Raw genomic sequence first — 20,201 nt, 5'->3', positions numbered from 1 at the left:
CACTTTTATTTACTCGCATCTCGCTGCCAAACACATCGAGTGATTATGTAATTTTTGTCGGGTGTAAAGTCAGCAGTAGCACTTCCGCTTGATTCTGTGTCGGCTGCTGTCCAGATCTGTTCTAGGAAGTGAGGTCAACTCACATCAACTTTATAGGAATTCATGGTTTTGGGGTTTGTTGCCATAAAGAGTTGTAGAATTGGTAAGAATAAAATGAATTCATCTGTAAGAAAAAGAAAAAAAGAAGTCCAAATGTCAAAAAAAATGAAGTAATTGTCCTTTTTAACAAATGTTTCAATCCCTTTCATTATTTGATTTTGTTTAATTTGTGCTTTTAGATATTCCGAAAACAATTTAGTTTTTGTTGCCATGAATAATTAATGATAAGGCTTTAATGAATGAGATCAAAAATATTGTTTTAACTTGCTTCCTGCTGGTTAACATATCAGTTAATGACTTTAATAAAAATAATGCTAATTTTACTGCTATAAAAACATTGTTAATTAGTAACCCACAATAAAATTGATAATAATTTAATTACTTTTCCAAAAAGAAATTGCTCTTTTTGAGGATTTTTGTCATTTCTTCATATTCTACTACGTTTTGGTTTGATTGGTTTCATTTAGACACTTGAAATCCTCCATATATGAGATTTGCCTGTATTTAAATCAAGCTAAGCTTAAATGCTTCTTACTAACTGACCAGAGACCAGATGGTGTTTTGGCACAGGGATCCTACTATTACTATGACTACTACTACTACTGCTGCTTATTTTATTGTATTTACACCAATCACTGTTAGAATGTAACATATGGGCCTTTTTTTTTTTGCCTGTTGTAGCTGCTGTGTATTAAATTATTGCAAAGGTCATTCCAGTCAGCATCTGTGCTGATAACAGCCACGTGCACTCTGGCTGTATACAATTGGTTTATATATTATTACCACTATGAAGTATTGATTTCACACGGGTGTGAGTGTGTTGTGATTTATTGACACTTGCATGTATGTCGTTGATGTGCATTTATCTGGTTGTGTGTGTGTGTGTGTATGTGTGTGTGCGACCAGCCTGAGCAGATGTGTGCCGTTCACGGTCGACTGGATTACACACTGATATGATGTCGGTCCGTGTCTGCGGGACTATTGTGTGAACGTGTCACCGTCTCAGCCATGTTGTCACATTGTGAGCCGTGCTGTTCGTTATTCTACACTTTCTGCCACACGACTGCTACTTCCACGTTGTGAATGGTCTAAGAGCTCATTGGCTGTTGGGTAGCTCAGATAATGGGCTGCGTTTCTGCAGCAAAACCCCTCAATTTGATCACAATTGATTCGTTTCATTATAGTAAAGCAGCACTTGGAGTAATAAGAACATATTACGTCTTCTACTTTAAAGGCTCACTCCTTGGATATGTGCACTCACCATTAATCTTGCATAACGTGTCACAGGTTTGAGTTGTAAGATGTCAGCCTTGAGCTGCTGGGGAGAATCTATAGTAGCCTACAGTATATAAATATACACACATACATATTGTATATCTTTTTGTTAGCCCAGATGTCTTTATACTCAACTTGGAATAACTGCTTTTGCCTATTTTACACCATCCACCTGTAATTTATAACAAAACACTCAAAACACCACAGTCAGTTCAGACTGTCAATCTCAGATATTTGAACTTCATGTTGCACTCATTCTAATGGAGTCATTAAATTATATACACATTGCATATTTATTTATTTATTTATTTATTAAATTGATGTTTTGCAACTGGTATTTTTTATTTATTTGGCATTGATGCATAGAATTTGGACAGGGCTAAGCTAGCTGGTTCCTTTTTTTAATGCTAAGCTAGGCTAATAGGCGTCTGGTAGTGACTAGTTTTTAGGTGACATAATACTAGCACCGTGCATTTACACATAAAAAAGAAAATGGAAAGCCTCTATCTGGGAAGTAAGTTTATGAAATAGCAACAAGGGAAGTAAGTTTATGAAATAGCAACAACTTTTTGCTTTTTTGCCCCTCTAGGCTACCGTACGATAGCCTTTTTTTATTTTTTTAAATCCCCCTTTTTGTTACAAAAACAAACTTTTTTTTTTCTTTTCAAACATTTCCCCTTATTCTACTTCTCTCCTCAACACCAGGGGCCAACACAAACAGACAAGGCGCAGATTTCTACAGTAATGGTGACCAAAATAAAGGTATTTTTTCCATAATTCCCCCCCAAAAAAACACAAAAGCCTGCCACTTGTGCATGACAGCAGACATAAAACCTCTTTTTTTTAATCAATTTCATTTGACCCCTCTATTCCGCTTTCTTCTCTTTTTCCCTCCCCTGAAGTGCATTGAGTGCACTCCTCTAAGCTTTTCATTTTTGTTACAAAGGATCTTTTCCGAGGCTTAAGGGCACCTCTTGACGTGAAGGAGGGCCTAATAATCCTTTTCTCACCTTTTTTTCTTTCTTTTTTTTGCCAACTGATCTAAGTTCAGCGCTGCATGTTAGTTTACCTCCTCTGATGAATTACATTTTTTTAAATGTCCCTCTCCCCACTCTCTACATTTTCCTCCGTTGCTCGGCGAAGCATGAGCGCTAACCCGTGTTGTTTTGACAGTAGAAATTTGTTCATCAGTGGCGACATGTTTTATTCTTCCTTCTATTAACATCTCACTCCTCTGCATGATAATAACCAAAGACTGCAGTCGGTTTTTCTTTTTTCTTTTCCCTCCTCGGGGACTGACACATGACTGGAGGTTGACAAAGCCACAGGAGACATTACAGTAAAAGGACACCATTTGTCTTCCGGGCGTCCAACGCACAAGTGCCAAGAAAAAAAGGCAGTGACATTTCTGAATCAGGTTATTATGGCGAGTTTTTTTTTTCTTTTTATTGTTTTTTTTTACGGATGTTGCTCTTTTTGATATAATCTCCACTATGCATTCTTCTGCATGAGTTAGCAGAAGCCACTCTATCAAACCATAATAGAGAAATAATGTGTGATGTAGCATATTTGTCTTAATATTTGCTCGGAATGTCTTTTTTTTTGCTCTTTTGTGGCCTTCAAATCATCCAAGTAAATGAAACCTAAACACATCATTTGGTTTGGTAGTTACCAGTGTCTTTTGCCATGGTAACAGTAGTAATATAGTGTGATATTCCCATGTTTTGTTGACCCATCTCAACCTTCTCCTCACCTGGACTTGGTTGTTCTATATTTTGCTACCGCCCATAATTACAAGGTCCATTAGATGTTACATGGCAACAAAACACAACCATCTGTCATAATATAAACTGTGTTATGAGGACAACGGTCTCCTATTCATAACAAGTGGACTGTTGTTTAGGTGTGAAGTGGGTGCAGTGACCCTTTAATCCAAGAGTTCAATGCTGAGTATTCGTTCTTTGTTGCCTGATTCTTTGGTCCTTAAAACAAGATAGTCATCAGCATAGAAATGAATCTCAATTTCCTATGTATGCTGCCGGACGCAGTTTTATAAAACAATACATGTTATTTTCTTTAGGAAACTTGTTCAGGTTGTCTTGTTGCTGTTTAGTTGTTGTCTAGGGTGGGATCTTCTAAAAGCCTGGTCAGGAAACACCGGCATATATTGGATTTGCATCGAACAGATGTAGCGTAGTTACCTCAAATTACAAGAGCCAGATCGCCGAGAGACGCTCCTGTGTTGTTAAAGTAGATTAAAAAACACACCATCTGCCCACAGCAGGTGTGAGGGAAGAGACAGTTTCCACCTCAGACCTGTGAGAGGAAATCTAACGCCTTTTGATTATGCAGGAAGAAGTGCACTGCAAAAACTCAAACTCTTTTTGATAGTCTTATTTCTAGTCAAAACAAATCGAATTCTACTTAAAATAAGACTCATCACATTAAAAAGCAGCTTGTTTTTAGACACCTTTTACTTCTTTCAAGCATATTTTCAAATCTGATAGTGGATCAAGTTTTTCTTTCTTATTACAAGCACAAAAATCTTGCTTTCACTTGCAGATTTTTCTACTTATTTCAAGTGAAAATGTGTTTGAAACAAGTGAAAATGAGTTTGAAACAAGTGAAAATGATCTAAAAACAAGTTAATTTTTAGGTGATGAGTCTTATTTAAAGTGGAAAGAGTTCAGTTTTGACTATAAATGAGACATTTTGACGAGAAATAAGACAAATATTCTTGGAAAGATTTTGAGTTTTTGCAGTGTGCTCCTACCGAGCTGAGTTTTAGTGTAATAGAGATGAAGATAAAAGCCAAAGAAGAGTAAAAGTGTCAGCTTTTGATGGTCTACGGAAAAAAAAAAGGGCCAACGCTTGCATACCTGGAGAACGGTCTGGGTAAAGAGGCCCTATACCCCCCCTTTTCGGCTCGCCTGGGATCGATGCACTCTGACTGTTTGAACATCTGCAGTGGCAATGAATTACTCGTGTGGCTCCCTTGTGGTTCCACCTATACCTCAGCGACTGCCGCTGCTGCATAGAAAGCTGCCGGCACTGCAGACAGCAGCTCTCAGACCTCCCCCACGCTCATCACTCGCTCCTGGAAGTTTGCTCATTATACCTTTAAAGGAGCCTTTGTCGGGAGTGCTCGCCTTAAGACGGCTATTTGATTCCAACTCAATTATAATTATTCAATTATGCACCGAGAACATGGAGTGTTAAGGGTATTACTTGTGTTGTTCTTTCCTTTCATTTGAAAAGAGATACTGTAGGATGGAAGAGTATGGGGAGTTCAAAGCACATATTCTTTGTGAAATATAAATATATTATGTATATATAGGAAGTTGGGCATCCACTCTAGACTTGATTGTGGACAGTAGGTGGAGGGAAAGAGTAGGGTAAACTCTTTGTTCATGAAGCAGAATACAGCACCATCTATGTGTGTTGATTATTAATTTTAAAGCAACATATTAGCCAAATTAGTACATCAATGTTTGATGCTTTTAATTTGGTATTGTATGAATGCTAATGTAAGAGTTATTATCCCATAGATAATATATGGTAATTAGGACTTTAACACATGTGGTATTATTAAACATTTAGCCTATTTTATCCAATCATCCAAAAGAAAACTCAATAAATGCTTTTTTTTTTTTTTTACCTCATGAGTATTTAATGAGTTTACCTTGAATGTGTTGCAACCGTTCCCAGATTGGTTGTTATCTAATTAATTAGATAGAATTAATTAATTAATTAGGAAACCGATGATAATTTCATGAATAAAAGTTTGGTTGGTCCAGTCCAAAAAGTCTGTGAGTAACTGCCATAGAAGTAAAAAGTAATCCCTAGTCTGTTATAGCAACAAAATGAAATATGACATTGCAATATTTTCTGAATATTTCATTCTAATAGGTATTAGAAAAAGGGTGATGAAATAATCTTTAAATGGCTAGGTTATTTATGACTTGTGACTTTATATCTGGTTTAGTCCCACTAGAGTTGTATAAAGAGAAATGCAATATTTGAATTTTTCCATTCAGATATACACATGCTCAAATATAGTATATCTAAATGTACTGTAATCCTAATTAAACTGCATTAAGAAGACGTAATTAGAGTCTGGTTGGTCTTGTCCAAACAGTCTCTGAGTAACTTTTCTATGTTTTCAAAAAAGAGTTCCTTCAAAATAAAAGCTGAAATTGGATCAAATTATAAAGATATTGGAGCTACGTAATTCAATCTTTCAATTTGTTGCAACTGATCTGCATTGCAACAGTCTCTATGGTATTCTTCTGAATTCTTCCATTGAATCATGTCGGAATGAAACGAATATTGAAATTGAATGATTAATTAGCGCTCATGTCACTTTGATAATTGGTTTGGTCCCAACAGTGTTGTTGTAACAGGGAATTGCAAGATACGTTGAAAAGCTGAAAAATGAGACGGTTGCTAAATATCCACGTTCAATTTTTGATTTTCAGTCGTTATACTGTTTTCCGGAGTTGCTCAGCAGTTCCTGACAGGTTTGTGCCTGGCTCAGTGCCTAATAGTGACTTTCTGTGGAAAGTCAGTATTGTCGGTAGAAGTGTATTGAACGGGAAGTGCGGCGAGCATGATGGGACAGTGTTGGAGTGGACTTCCATTAACTGAAAGCAATGGAAAAATTCAGATAGAGCCCCCCGCCCCCTTTTAAACAAGCCCCCCCCCCTGTCCTCTACCACCACCTCTCCCCTGTTCTCCCATATAAAGATGAGTAATGTGTGCAGCCAGCAGAGGAATATATTATCCCTCCGGCTCGGGTGGCAGTGATGAATGTGTGGGACAAACTCGCTGCACAGTCACCCAGGCAGCTCCGTGGAGTGTAGAGAACGACGGAGTAAAGAGAAAGAGGAAGAGAGAGCACTTGAAGTGGTTTGATTTCTTTAGTTTTAAAGTGATACGCCAACATTTTTTTTTTCGTGTCTTGCCTCACTCCCGAGTCCATGACCAGCAGATAGACACCATCCTTTCCACTGTGCGTGCAGTAACAAGGGAGATAGAGCCGTATCGCCCGTAATTAGCTTAGCTCAAACACTGGAAGTGTATGGGTAGTGTTAGCCTGCCTCCACCTAAAGTCATCAGAGAAACTCTTCAGCAACTCTAAACGGACCGATCTTGGTCTCAGAGCTGACAAAACTCTCCGGTAAGGCATCTTGAGCGGTCAAATGCCGCTAACGGGACGAGATCAGTCAAAACGGAGGGTTCAAGCAAAGACGGTTTATTTTGGTTCAAGCTAGCTACATCGAGGGTAGGTTAGCTTCCTATTTCAAAGTAAAAGCACAAATTCTATCGTCATGGTTTTCTGTATGTAAAGGGCAACGGGTGTTTTATTTTGTGTAAGTAACTGGAAGTGCGTTGGTCACAACGGCTAGCTTGAGTAGCGCCAAATTCGTCTGAACAAAATTGTAAACAGCTGGTATTTAGACAAATTAACGACACACTGCTGATCTAAACGGCTACTTTCTCGTCTAAAAATGTTTGTGATGAGATATATTTACAGAGTTTAGAGCTAAAGTGAAATCAGCTTCTGACTGCTGATTTCGGCTCAGGTAGGAGGCAGGCTAACACTACCCATACACTTCCAGTGTTTGAGCTAAGCTAATTACGGGCGATACGGCTCTATCTCCCTTGTTACTGCACGCACAGTCGAAAGGATGGTGTCTATCTGCTGGTCATGGACTCGGGAGTGAGGCAGGACACGAAAAAAAAAAATGATGGTGTATCCCTTTAAGTTCATTCCACTGACCGGATGGGGACACGGCACCCTGAGACCACCCTCTTTTCCCACCTCGCTGTAAAGCAACGGCTCTAAATCTTGCAGGGGATTTTGGCGCCACACACTCCCCTCCCCTCCACGACAACAAAAGACACGGGTAGTAACAGTCAATTTGCCTGTTTTGGCTGATGGAGAGCCAGCTGAATAGTTGTGTCTGAGGCCTGCAGCGACCATCAGATGTGTATCAGTTAGAGTCTATGACAACTTAATGGCAGCGCTTTTGTTTTACGAGCGTCTGCCTCTTCAAGGTTGTTCCCGCCGCCGCCCACGCCGCCGTTTTTTTCCTCCGGCTGCCACCTAATGTGGAGCTAAATAACAAACCGGAACTCGCTGCATCTGTAATCAGCAGGTTTGTGTTTAACCGAAGCCGGTCCAGGGTGCTGCAGACCCCTGACCGCTCAGAGCCCATCACCCCCTCGGTTCTACCTGAGGCGCAGGCACATTAGCGGCGCCCGAGCCTCCACTCGAGCACAGTGGAGATTAATAACCTGCCGCTGAGATTTGCTTTTCACTCCTTCCCCTCACTGTTTTCTTTTGCGGAGGAGGAGAATGATACACTCCTCCTGCCCACCATAACCTCCCCCTCCTCCTGGTGTGTTGCTTCCTGCCAAGCCTGCCTAGGTGCAACATGTATACAGTGCTGCAGCCAGATTCCCTGCTGCAGCAAACTGGAAGAGAAACCTGTAATCGGTGTGGGCAGTTGGCAATCTCTTTAAGCCAATCACAGAACAGAATGGAGCTCTTTACCTAGCTTTTCCCCTTCATAATAGAGGTGTTTAAAACAGCATGGGTGTTCTTGAACAAGCATCATTTTCTAACACCAGTGTTCAAATAATGGCTCTCAACATAGAATCAAGGCACATATGAAGTGTCGATCCATCTTTTTGCTTATAAGAACCAAAAATAAATGTCTTAATATAGTAGCTAGCTATTATAACGAATCTAAAGGTTTTGTGACATCACACAGTTCAGGAAGTCCTGACAGCTTGTTTTGCCAAAATTAGAGGCCTAAAAATACAGTCAATGTAGCTACATTTCCTTTTGGAGAGGTATATGTGGTTAGTATATTTTTACAATGGTCAGTAGAGCTAGCATCTTTTGAGAACCATTAGCATTTTTAGCTTTTTTTTAATGGTCTGCACAGCTAGCAGAGCTAGCATCTTTTCAGAACTGTTAGTAAAATAAGAATCTTTTCTGAATGGTCAGCTTATTACCATTTTCTGAGAACTGTTAGTGTACCATCTTTTTTTTTTAATGGTCAGCGGAGCTAGCATCTTTTCATTTTTAGCATCTTAATGGTCAGTAGCGAGCATCTTTTGAGAACCACTTGCATTTTTAGCATATTTTCTTAATGGTCTGGAAATCTAGTATATTTTCGGAACTTCAAGTAAAATAATCATCTTTTCAAATGGTTAGCTTAGTTCCCATATTTTGAGAATTGAATCAGAGCTAGCATCTTTTCAGAACTGTTAGTCTACTTTGCATCTTTTATTGAGCACCTGTGCTCTTTCTTAGGAGTGACTGTGTTGTGCTAATGCTAATCTCTGTATTGACTATTGGGTTCAGGTTTATTTTGGTATTTTTTCAGGTTTCAGGTCAGATTTTTTACGTCTGTTGAGGAATTGTTGTCTGACTAACATTATTAGCCCTAAAAAAAATGTGTCCAATTAAAATTATTATTAGCGATGAACAAAAGGAATGATTTAAAGACACAGAAGCAGGGTGGTATTGCATGACTGTTGCACCAATGGTGTAAGTGCATTAGCAGCAAATTAAAACAGAGCAGCTAAATTAGTAACAACATCCTGCTCCTCTGCAGTGGTGCTAAAGTGGAGCTGGCTCTGCGTGTCTTTGCACTAGCAGGAGAAGGAGTCGGCCAGCTCCTCTCTCACTCTGATATTTTCTTCAGCAGATGCTCTCATCCCGAGTGACATTTGAGAGACTTGCAAGCGAGCCCGGTCGGCGGGGCCGGGGATAATGGTTTCGTTCAGCGTGTTGGTTCCAGGCAATCGAGGCTTACTGTAGTGCAGGAGATCTGAGAGATTCAGCGCCGTGCGAGGACAATAATGATACTTCTTTTGGCTTTTTTTTTTTTTTTTCCCCGGCAGAAAGATGTGCTCAGACAGTATTTATGCATCACACTCGGTAGAGAGCACCCAGAGGATTTCATGTAGATGATGAAGACGCTGCCGGCTGATTTATTGTAAACTCTGCTTGTTCTAAGGATTTATATCATCTCCTTCCATCTTCTGTCATGCAAATGACCTAGTCTTAATTTATAATCACCACCTACACATGTACTAATCACCCAGCTTAATCACAACTGGAGAGCCTCATAAACAAGGTATTCATCTGGCCTAATTGCAGCATTATACACAGAACAATTGAAGGCGGCAGAGGAGACAGATGCAGGGATTGTAGGGTTAAAGCCATGGAAACTCTCATCAAGGTTTGCATGAGGGTGCAGTGTCAAGCTATACATCTAAGACTGTTGCACTGTAAAACAATCAACGTTAAATTAAAACAAGGAAAGTGAAATTAATCTCATTTTGAGCAGATTGATGGTGTTTACTGTTGGTTTGTTCATGAGGACAACAATTAAGAATGTTGTCCATGTGTGTGACCAAGATTTGCTCCAAGCTGTTAGCATGCTTGATGACTGTAGCTTAGCGTACACACTAAAAACAGATGGGTTCAAAAATAACCCAATTTTAACCCAACTGCTGGTTCAAACAAACCCCTTTTTGGGTTATTTTAACCCAACAGGTTGGGTTATTCTTTTTTTTCTTTTTTTCTTAACCCGTTGGGTTAAAATAACCCAAAAAAGGGGTTCATCCTTATTCGAACCAGCAGTTGGGTTAAAATTGGGTTGTTGTAAACTTTTCTACCAAGTGACACCACTGTCACAGAAATAAATGGCAGTGGTGTCACTGGTTAACAAGTTTGGAGCGCTCCCTGCAGACCTAGATTGAAAAGTGGTTAAGTGGTCCTTCAAGTACAATTACTTATCATTAGTACCTCTTCAAAAGAGAAAGAAAACTTTCTCGATTGATTGAAAAAAATAAATCCAATTACTTGAACAACCCAGGAATTGGGTTAAATTCATAGCCTATTACCCTGAAAATGTGTTACACTCTGGAAAAATAACCCAAAAATTTAACCCAACACCAATAACTCAGAAATTGGGTTACAGAGGTAACCCAACATTTTGTAGTGTGTAGCTTCATCTAAGCCCCAGACCGTGGTGAAAGGATATTATGGAGGTTTTACTATAAGTGCAGTATATTTTAACGGCTCCTGCTAGGATATTCAGCCTTGAGAGCCAAGTGAAATGTATTAATTCTTTTTTTTTGGTCAGGATTGTTTTTCAAAGTATTTCTTTTGTGTCCATCTGTGAAAACAGTTGATTTGGTTATTTATTCATTCATTTTGCCAGGATAATTGTGTCTTTTTTCCCATCTGTGAAAACAGTTTTTGTGTGAGAATAATTTATATATTTATTTTCATCTGTGGCCATTAAAAGGAGTGGAAGAGGGGGGAAAATTAAACAAATTTAGAAAAAGTAAACTAAAAAATGAGCCCGGAACAAAATGTAATTATTTTCACAGATGGTAAAAAATCTCACTCTCCATATTGATTTTTTTTTTCCTCAAATACATCATTGCTAGAGACCATGTTGTAAAAAAGCCAGGCCTACAGTATGTATTGACAAGCATTACTGTAGCTTATAAGAGCTGTATAGTTATTGTATTGGCTACATTTGTAAATATATAATAAATAAATAAATAAATAAATAAGAAGAATAATGGAAGGACCTTTAATCCCCATTTGCTCTAGAGCATATATTGACATTATGTATAATGAATATATTCAGTATATGTCAGATTGTTTGGTTGAAGGAGCAATAATCACAGGTTTCCACTATTCATTTAATTTGATAAAGTGCTAAATTATTCAAAAGGAATGTCATATGCAAGTTTATTATACTGACTTAAATATTTAAAAAACTAAATCTAGATTGTGACATTGTGTCTGCTCAAGGGTTTTAAGATTAAAATATATAGTAGGTGCCACCGTACGGCCCTTAAAACATCAGTTTATCTTGTGCAGTTAATTGAATTGCCACTCAGTAAAGATGGAGCCTTTGGGGCCCTTTATGATCTGTGCATTCGTTGTACTTTGCGGATCTATGCCTTTTGTTCGTCTTCGTGCCCTAAATTCCCGCCCGTCTTGTCCCTTTCTCTGCAGATATCCACGACGAGAACGGGCTGAAGCCGGTCATGGTTTACATCCACGGGGGTTCCTACATGGAGGGAACTGGCAACATGATCGACGGCAGCATCCTGGCCAGCTACGGGAACGTCATCGTCATCACCATCAACTACCGACTGGGGGTGCTCGGTGAGTCTGGGCCGATTGAATCAGTTATTGATTTAATGACTAATTGGCTCCTGCTGGTTCACCAACTGGCTGGAAGTGGGGGGTCAATGGGGCTACGAAACTCACGTTCAAGTTTGGGTGTTGATCCAAGTCCTCAAAAGCTTCTTTTTTTTAAAATAGATTTTTGAATCTTTGATGTCTTTAATTAAACTGGAAGTGCTCATGGTCTGGCTGTTACCATACCATTTCACCGTAGCAAATCAAGCAGGTTAATCCATCTATACTTGACGGCATTTGTGGTTCCTAGGATTTTTTTTCCACCTCCTGTGCCAGTCAGTTGCTAATGGTTGTGTAGGAGGTGTTTTGCATTTTCCGGCATTCTCCTCTTTATTTCAAATGGTTGTATTGCAGAGCAGCCTTGAACGACCCACACAGCACCAGATAAGCACATGCAAATTAAACAAAGGCTGTTACATTTGTGCTTTTTTTTCAATTACTTTAAAGCAGAACTTTGCAAGTCGGCCGGAAATAGCTCGCTCCTTCGTTGGTTTCTCTTTTTTTTCCTCTCCGGAGCTCCCCCACAGTTCTGGTAGGCACATGTCACTGTCGTAAAAAAAAAAAAAAACTCGCCGCCACCACCTCCGCCCCCTACACGTGCTTGTGTTTACTGCTGTTTGCTAAGCCCTGCTAACACCGAGCTAATGCTAACACGGAGCTAACGCTAGCACAGAGCTAACGCTAATAGGGCCACACACAGACACAAAGACACAGACATACACACACATGAATAAAGGTTCCAAAACGCGAAGGTGTGTGTGTGTGTGTCATGATGTATTACATTATCTTATAAAAGACCCATGGTGTGTGTGTCTGTGTTAGCATTAGCTCCCCGTTAGCCACAAGCTGAACTTCCTCAGTACAAACATTTCATGTTTCCATGGTTTCCTCCGACTTTCCGAACTCAAACCAATCACGATTCGTGACATGCATGACGTCATATGCGTTCTTATCTCGTACTGCCGTAAGGCAGTTTCTCGCGATACTTCTATCCATTGACGAGATTTGTAACACCGAGACGGACGACTGATCTTGCAAGTGCGGTTTTCAGCCAGTGGGGGGGGTGAGCGCATTGGCCTAGACCCCATTCACTTCATAACAGGTCGCTCTACCATCACAGTGACTCTGAGCCACAATAATTACAGCCCAAATCCTGCATAGTTCCGCTTTAATCATCCTGCAGCATCGAACATCAAGCAGCCTGAAAAACTCAGGGAAAAGTGGTATCTGGGCTGGTATCGACACCACACCGCTGTGTGCATCTTATTTTGTCCCTGTCTAAGAGATGAAAGCTGTTTCTGGCTGGCGCAGGGATACTTTATCTTGCCTTTGACATAAAGGTTTGGCTTCTGAATGTCCAAGAAAATGAGCAGAGGCTGATAACATCAAATGTTTATTTTTGGGGGGAAGGAAGGAGTTTCGAGATTTGAGCCTCTTTATATTGAAATTCTTTTGGAAGGAGCAAAGCTGTGGCTTGTTGTTTTCAAGCTGAACATGTGTTTGTTGTGGAAATGACATCTGTGACAATTAAAGGTCCTATATTTGTCCAGTTTTCAGCATATATTTTGAAGTTTTGGAAGTTTTGATACCCCTACTGTGACTTTAATGCTGTTAGCCTAATCGTTTATTAAAATAATATCTCAATTTGCATTAAGATATGTCTTTATATTCTAATCAAACTATTCACAGTTGACTAAAACTTTAAGAAACTCTCCTGTGTCGTTTTAAAAACGTACAAGCTAACATCAGAGAGGATGGACCATAATTAGCCTAGTAGGCTAATTTACAGTAAAATCATATTAGCATATATTTCATTTTACAATATAAATTAATTCATTACCATGGTAACATTTTCAAGCCACCCATTTTATGTTTAATCCTGCTTGCAACCCGACTGCTAGCCTATGGAAGACGGAAATCATGGTTAGCTTGCTAGCAAGGTAACCATGATTTCCGTCTTCCGTAGGCTAGCAGCAAGCTAACTAGCGAGCTAACTGTTGCATTAACTTTAATGCAACAGTTAGCTTGCCAGTTAGCTGATTAACACAAGCTTACCAATTATCAAATTACATCATTTAACATTTTCTATTGAATTTTAAAAAACACAATTTAGCCTACAGATTGTGACTGCGTGTTTAGCTAACCAAATGCTAGCACTATTTGTTGTTCCCCAAAAAATAATTTCCAGGGAGACAGAGCTGCAGGAAGATTTTTGTCCCAGTCTTCGATGTATATCCTTAAATCTGTGTATTTAAAGCTGTACACCCATTATAAGCCAGTGATATTTGTCTTGATACTAAGTGCACCTCCATGATCATGTTTCACGGATTTAGATTTAGCCCCGAGCTGAAGTCCGTGACACCGATCTCGGTATTAGAGGTAGATTTCAGTTCATCTGGAGCTGCGATGTGGTTTCATGCGGTTCCTCTGCTGTTTGCATGTGGTTCATTGTCTGTCGGATGTGAAAGCCACACTAACTCGCTGCCGCTTTGCTCTGCTCTGCTTACCATTCGTTATAAGGCCGAGCTGTCTGCACCAGTCGCTATATTTAGTCGCCGGAGAGCCGGGGGGAGAAGGTGTTCTGGAAAAGTGTGCACAGTGGAGGAGAGAGAGAAGGAATGCAGATGAGAACACAGATAGAGAGAATGAGGAGAACAGATAGATACCTTGATAACATGCCGGATCGCTGGTTCGTGTAAAAAGGCATCAGGCAGTGAGCGGGTGAATGAATTGCAATGGCACTCCACTGTCCTGCTGTTATTACAGACAATTAACCAACCAGAAGCGCCCCGCTGTCCCACTGTTATTAGAAACACTGAACTACCCACATATAGTCCACTGTCCTGCTATTATTACAGACAGTGACTCTCCATTGCCCCATTATTATCAGAAACATTGAACTAACCACGGATAGTTCACTGTCCTGCTTTTGTTACAGACAGAGACGATCTGTTGTCCCACTGTTATCAGAAACACTTAACTACCCACAGATAGTCCACTTTCCCACTGTTATTACAGACAGTGAACTAACCACATGCACTCCACTATCCCACTGTTATGACAGACAGAGAACAAACCAGCGCTCCACTGTCCCAAATTGTACTTACAGGAAAAGCATATGGACTTAACATGTGAACAATTTTGCACATGGAAATCATGTTATTTGCACATGGGAAACAAGTGGTTTTGGCCCAATTGTATGTGAATCACATGTGAATTCCTATCTGAACCAATTTTTCCACATGTGGAAACATGTTTTTACACATTTGTAAAATTTCACATGGGATTTTTCCACATGTGAACAATTTTGCACATGGGAAACATGTGGTTTTGGCCCAATTTTATGTGAATCACATGTGAATTCCTATCTGAACCCATTTTCCACATGTGGAATCGTGTTTTTACACATTTGCTAAATTTTTCACATGTGAACAGAAAAAGCACATGAACTTCACATGTGAACAATTTTGCACATGGGAATCATGTTATTTGCACATGGGAAACGTGGTTTTGGCCCAATTTAATGTGAATCACATGTGAATTCCTATCTGAAGCCATTTTTCCACATGTGGAAACATGTTTTTCTACATTTGCAAAATTTTGCACATGTGAATCACATGTGAAGTTCATGTGCTTTTTCTGTAAGGGATAACACTGAACTTACCACACATACAGCTGTTATAAGAGACATTGAACTAACCATAACCCATAGCTGACCTGTGGGAAATGGTGTTTGCTGAATGATGAAAAAAAACACCTCAATGTCGATCTTTTATTTTTCGTTGCCGTAGAAACATATGTTTTGTGTCACACCCACACCTCTGAGTTTTGGTCCATGTTTGGGTCAACGGGGGGGCCTTTAATGCATCAATCAGGCCGTGGCTGTAATGTTTTAAGCTGATAAGCTGACTACACAGCGCTGGAGGTGTTTTGTCACCACTTTCCGCCCCAACAATGGCTCGGCCAAGTGATCTCTGCCAACTCGGTCACCAAAACAACCTTCCACATCCAGCTCCTGCAGCTGCTGCAAAGTAAAAGCCTCCCGCTGGTTCCCCCGGTGGAAGGCTTTTAATGTGAAGCAGCAGCTGCAGGAAACGTGAAGATTACATTCAGGGAAACTGCGGGAAAGTGAGGTAGAAACCTGTTTTGGGTTAGACATTGGTTGGTGCGGGCATGAGGTGAGGCAGGAAACTGTTCAAGTCGATAACTGAGCTTTAAGGATGGAGGGAAGGATGGCCAGCTGGTGGGATCTTGGGGGGATAAAGGTTAGTCAGGACTCGAGTTCACCATGAGGTCTGGATGCTGCACCGTGCTGGCAGCCTGGATGTGGAGGAGTGGTGCTGATGAGATGATGAGATGCAGATGTGCTGGCTGAAGCAGACGAGGCGGGGCGGAGCGGAGCAGCACACCTGGAGCCCCGAGCTGGAGATTAGCAGACGTCAGCCAGACTTCTGTGTAGCAAGTTGGAGAGATTGGTGGAAAAGTCAGTAAAACTGCTGGATTGAAATAAAAGTACGTAGGCTGTGGTCATTGCGCCTCTAACAGATACCGCAAGCTTTTCAAAGCTTTATTTCAAATTCACAATGTCATACATTCCAATTTGAACTCATTTGAGGAAAAAAAAAACATTTGCTTGCATTTAAAACAGTACAAGCTTACAACAATCGTAACATATCCTCCAAAAACTCCTTAGAAAACCCTTTTAACAGGGAAAAATCTGAGAAACCTCAGCGTGAGCAACAGAGGAGGGATCCCTCACCCAGGACGGACAGACGTGCAATAGATGTTGTTACAGACAAGACAGGTAAAATAAAATAAAATAAAATAAAAATAATAATTACAGGGGTAGACATTTCAACATAGTGCATCAAGCGTGTTTAAGAACATAGGACTGTAAACTCAAAGAGCAATAAGAGACTCTGACATTGTTTCATACAACTCATTTATGGACTGGTTTTCCTCCGATAGATAACACCTTTAGGGATGTTATATAGTTTTTAATTTCATTCTTAAAACAGTTTATGTTGGGCTGCTTGCTGTTATTCCATTTATTCTTGTGTATATGATACTTTGCCATAGTGAAAATAATGTTCACCACCATTTTGGATACCTTTTTTGACGGACCATCCATATATATACAGTAGATCATCACTTGAAATCTGTTAAACAAAGAATCGTTAATCCCAATATTTAACCATCGATAAACATCTTTGTGACTGAACAAGAGACAGATACTACAAGCTGCTGCTGCTGGGAAGGTGCTAACGTGCAACAGTGCAGCATGTGTGTGTGCGTGTGTGTGTGTGTGCATGAGTGTGTAGCGCTGACATCTCGTGTGAAGTGGACGGCGAGCTCCGCAGGCGGTGTCGGGATGAGAGAAGAGGAGTGTGAGTGGAGAGAGAGAGAAGTCATCGGATACTCATCACCCGTCACTTCAGCCTCACACAGCTGTCAATGGAAGCTCATGTTTCAGCGCCGGCGGCCGGAGGTGGAATTAGTCCCATTTTTTACTCTTCTTCTATGGTTTATTGGAGGTCTTGAGTCAGAAAAAAAAGGGAATTATGGGAATTTATGGGAATTGACTGGAAATTAACTGGAAATTGGGGGTAATTTAAACAAACTGTATCATATCCAAACATAAATGTAAATATTTAGTTTTGTCATAAGCAGCTAGCCATGCAAAATAATACACTTAAAAAACATTTCAACAGATTTATTTGTGAGTAGAACTTTATCAAGTTTTGATTATTGTATGAACAATCAATTATTTTACTGAACAACAAAAACATGAATGTTGAGTAAAATATTACTTACTATATTGGATTAAATCTGTTTGTTTTAGCCAAGATTATGCTACAATATATTTTCCCCAACTATATTTAAGTTCCCTGTTAAGGGCCAACCTTCAATTTTGTAAATTTGGTATTTTTTAATTCCCATATATTCTCGTTAATTCCCATGGAAAGTTTCCAACTTTGAAAATTCCTGGAATTTTGCAACCCGAATAATTCAATTGAATTGGATTTGAATATATTTGTTTTCTGATTGATGTAATAAAATTCTAGCAGATGGTGGGTCCAGGTGGGCGGGGCTTGGGGCATGAATATAACTGCTTTGTTGTGACATCACAAAATTCAGGAAGCGCTGATGGCTTAGTTTGAAGTTTCCGTATCATATAAAATGAGACAAAATAATCTTTTTAAAATTATTTTTTAATATATTTTTGTTATAATCCAATATGTTTAAAGTGTGTTTTGTACACATGTCCTTATCAATAAAATAAATAAACAAATCTGTGAAGTAAGCACAAAAATAGATGAAATTGGAAGTATTACAGTGCTTAATCAATACTGAAATGCACACAGCCTGTTCCTGGATTTTGTGACGTCACAACAAAACAGTCGCATAAACCAAGCCCCCTCTCAACCACTGACGATCGAGTGTCTTTTTCATTAGAGCCTGAAAGAGATGTGAAGCTTCATCTGATGGTTTTTGGTTCTCAAAACAACAGATCCATCTCCTTATAGGTCAAGACTTAAAAGAAAGCTCAGGAAAAGTGTAAAGTATGGGACCTTTAAGGCGGGCCTGGTGTCGGGGTGCTTTACTGCAGGTCTAAGTCAAGTAAATTGCCTAATTTCTTATTTCCCTTGAAGTTTGCTGCAAGGAACATAGTCATTATGAAGAAAGTAGGAAGCTCCATTAATTACTGGAAACTTTATTGCTCACATGTTCCACCACACTCGTATTCAAAGTTCATATTTTCCATGTCCAGCACTGCGAACGTCTGTTGCGCGCCGGCTAAAAGACTCTCCGGGTTATACCAGCAATTATGAGAATTAATGAATTGGAAGTGAACCAATTGAACACTGTCTCTATTTTCCTTATAATTAGCACCAAATTACAGAGTTCTTTCCAGGAAACGTCTTTTAAATTATTAAAGGGGAGGCATTTACCGCAAATTACAAAGTGTTTAAAGTCTCCGAACACAAACCATTAAAAAACCACACAAATTCAGAGCTGTACTAATGCATGTCAGCTTGTTTTTTATTGTTTTGGTTTCGCCAGACTTTTCAAGTCTCGGCCTCAATTATTCATGCTCGGCTTGGGGTACTTCTGCAGAGTTGAAGGTCTGAATGCTGCACTAGTTGTGGCGGGGCAATGTCTTAAGTACCGGAGCTGCAGTGTTGTCCATCAGCGTTGTCCAGATTTCATTTCCAGCAGTGGGGTTTAGTTGTCGGAGGTGCCAGGATGAGGTCTCTTGGAAAACAGCGAGCGCCATCTGGCCACAGGAAGCTGTGGCCCGAGCCAGAGCGACGGTGAGCTTCATTACGCTGCTCTGGGATCTGTCAGAGGCACATGGTGCTCTCCATTTTCCCTTCCTCCAACCCCCCCCCCCGAACTCAACTCAACTCAACCCCCCCACTGTTGCCCATTGTGACCAGACGTGAGTTGACTAGCGATGGCTTGCCGCCTGCCCAGAGATGTGTTGCCTCTTTGCTCTTAAAACCTCAGCACATGCACCATGTTGCCCTCTTTATTCATCAGATGTTTCTGTTTTATTCACCTGTCATGATCTCGCCTCATCATGTTTACAAGGTGAAATAAAACATTATGTCATGTACTTCTTATTAAAGAGCTGCATATAGTCACCTAGTAGATAAGTTTCTAATCTATTTTAGCTGTTTGGTCTCCACCAATGAAGAGAAATGGGAAATAGCTGGGACAGGGCCGTATAGGGGAGAAAGGTGATGATAATTCTAGGGGCCCAGCGCCCAGTGGGGCCCATAAAACCCTACTAGTCTAATCTTTTTTTTTTTGGGATCAAATGTTTATTTAACGAGAATACAAATTACAACCAAGAAACATGACTCATTAATGACAATAGAGACAGTACAAAACAAAACTGACTGTAACAACTAAATTGCAAAATAATAATAGTAATAGTGTTAACCTTGCACTTCAATAAGGTGCAAGAAAAACCAAAACAAATGTGCATAAAAATGATTAAAAAAAATTAAATTAAAAAAAAGGAGAGAAAAAGAAAAGGAAAAAGGAAATGGGGCACCACCCCCACCCCCCACCTAGTAGTCTAATCTTTGTATGACTGATTTATTCTGCATAAGACCCTGACTAATACTCATAGTAATGCTGCTTTAGCATTAAAACAAAGTAGGCTAAATAAAAAATGATAATACATACGTAGTCTAGGAAAAAAAAGTGGAAAAGTTAGGGGGGGGCTCTTTAGTATTCTTTAAGGGGGCCCAGAATTCCTAGCAACGGCCCTGAGCTTTAGATTTTCTACTTAAAATTCAACTTATCCTCAGCTGATGGAGGTACTCAAGGTAAAGGAGGAAAAAAGAGTAAATTACAGCAATAAAATATATTTTACAGCAGTATAGTTGTACTGTTTCCATGGAGACAGTTGATTTGCTGCCATGAGCTCTTACGATATCTATTAGGGACTTTGAGCATTGATGGCTGAAGTGTCGGCGCCTGTATATGTTCCAACATCTATAGC

General features: G+C 39.8%; 1 protein-coding gene across 1 annotated transcript in view; it reads left to right on the top strand.

Moving 5' to 3' along the window:
* Positions 1-20,201, top strand: part of nlgn4xa (neuroligin 4 X-linked a) — a 98,032-nt gene that overhangs the window by 22,338 nt on the left and 55,493 nt on the right. Inside the window, exon 3 of the mRNA XM_085802331.1 lies at positions 11,495-11,647. Within this exon, the coding sequence (XP_085658457.1) occupies positions 11,495-11,647 (153 nt within the window). The remainder of the gene's footprint in view (positions 1-11,494; positions 11,648-20,201) is intronic.

The sequence above is a fragment of the Trachurus japonicus genome, chromosome 2, assembly GCF_045865225.1.
Source record: "Trachurus japonicus isolate A0001 chromosome 2, Traja_1.0".
Classification (NCBI taxonomy): Eukaryota; Metazoa; Chordata; class Actinopteri; order Carangiformes; family Carangidae; genus Trachurus; species Trachurus japonicus.
This window is presented reverse-complemented; position numbering and strand designations above follow the sequence as displayed.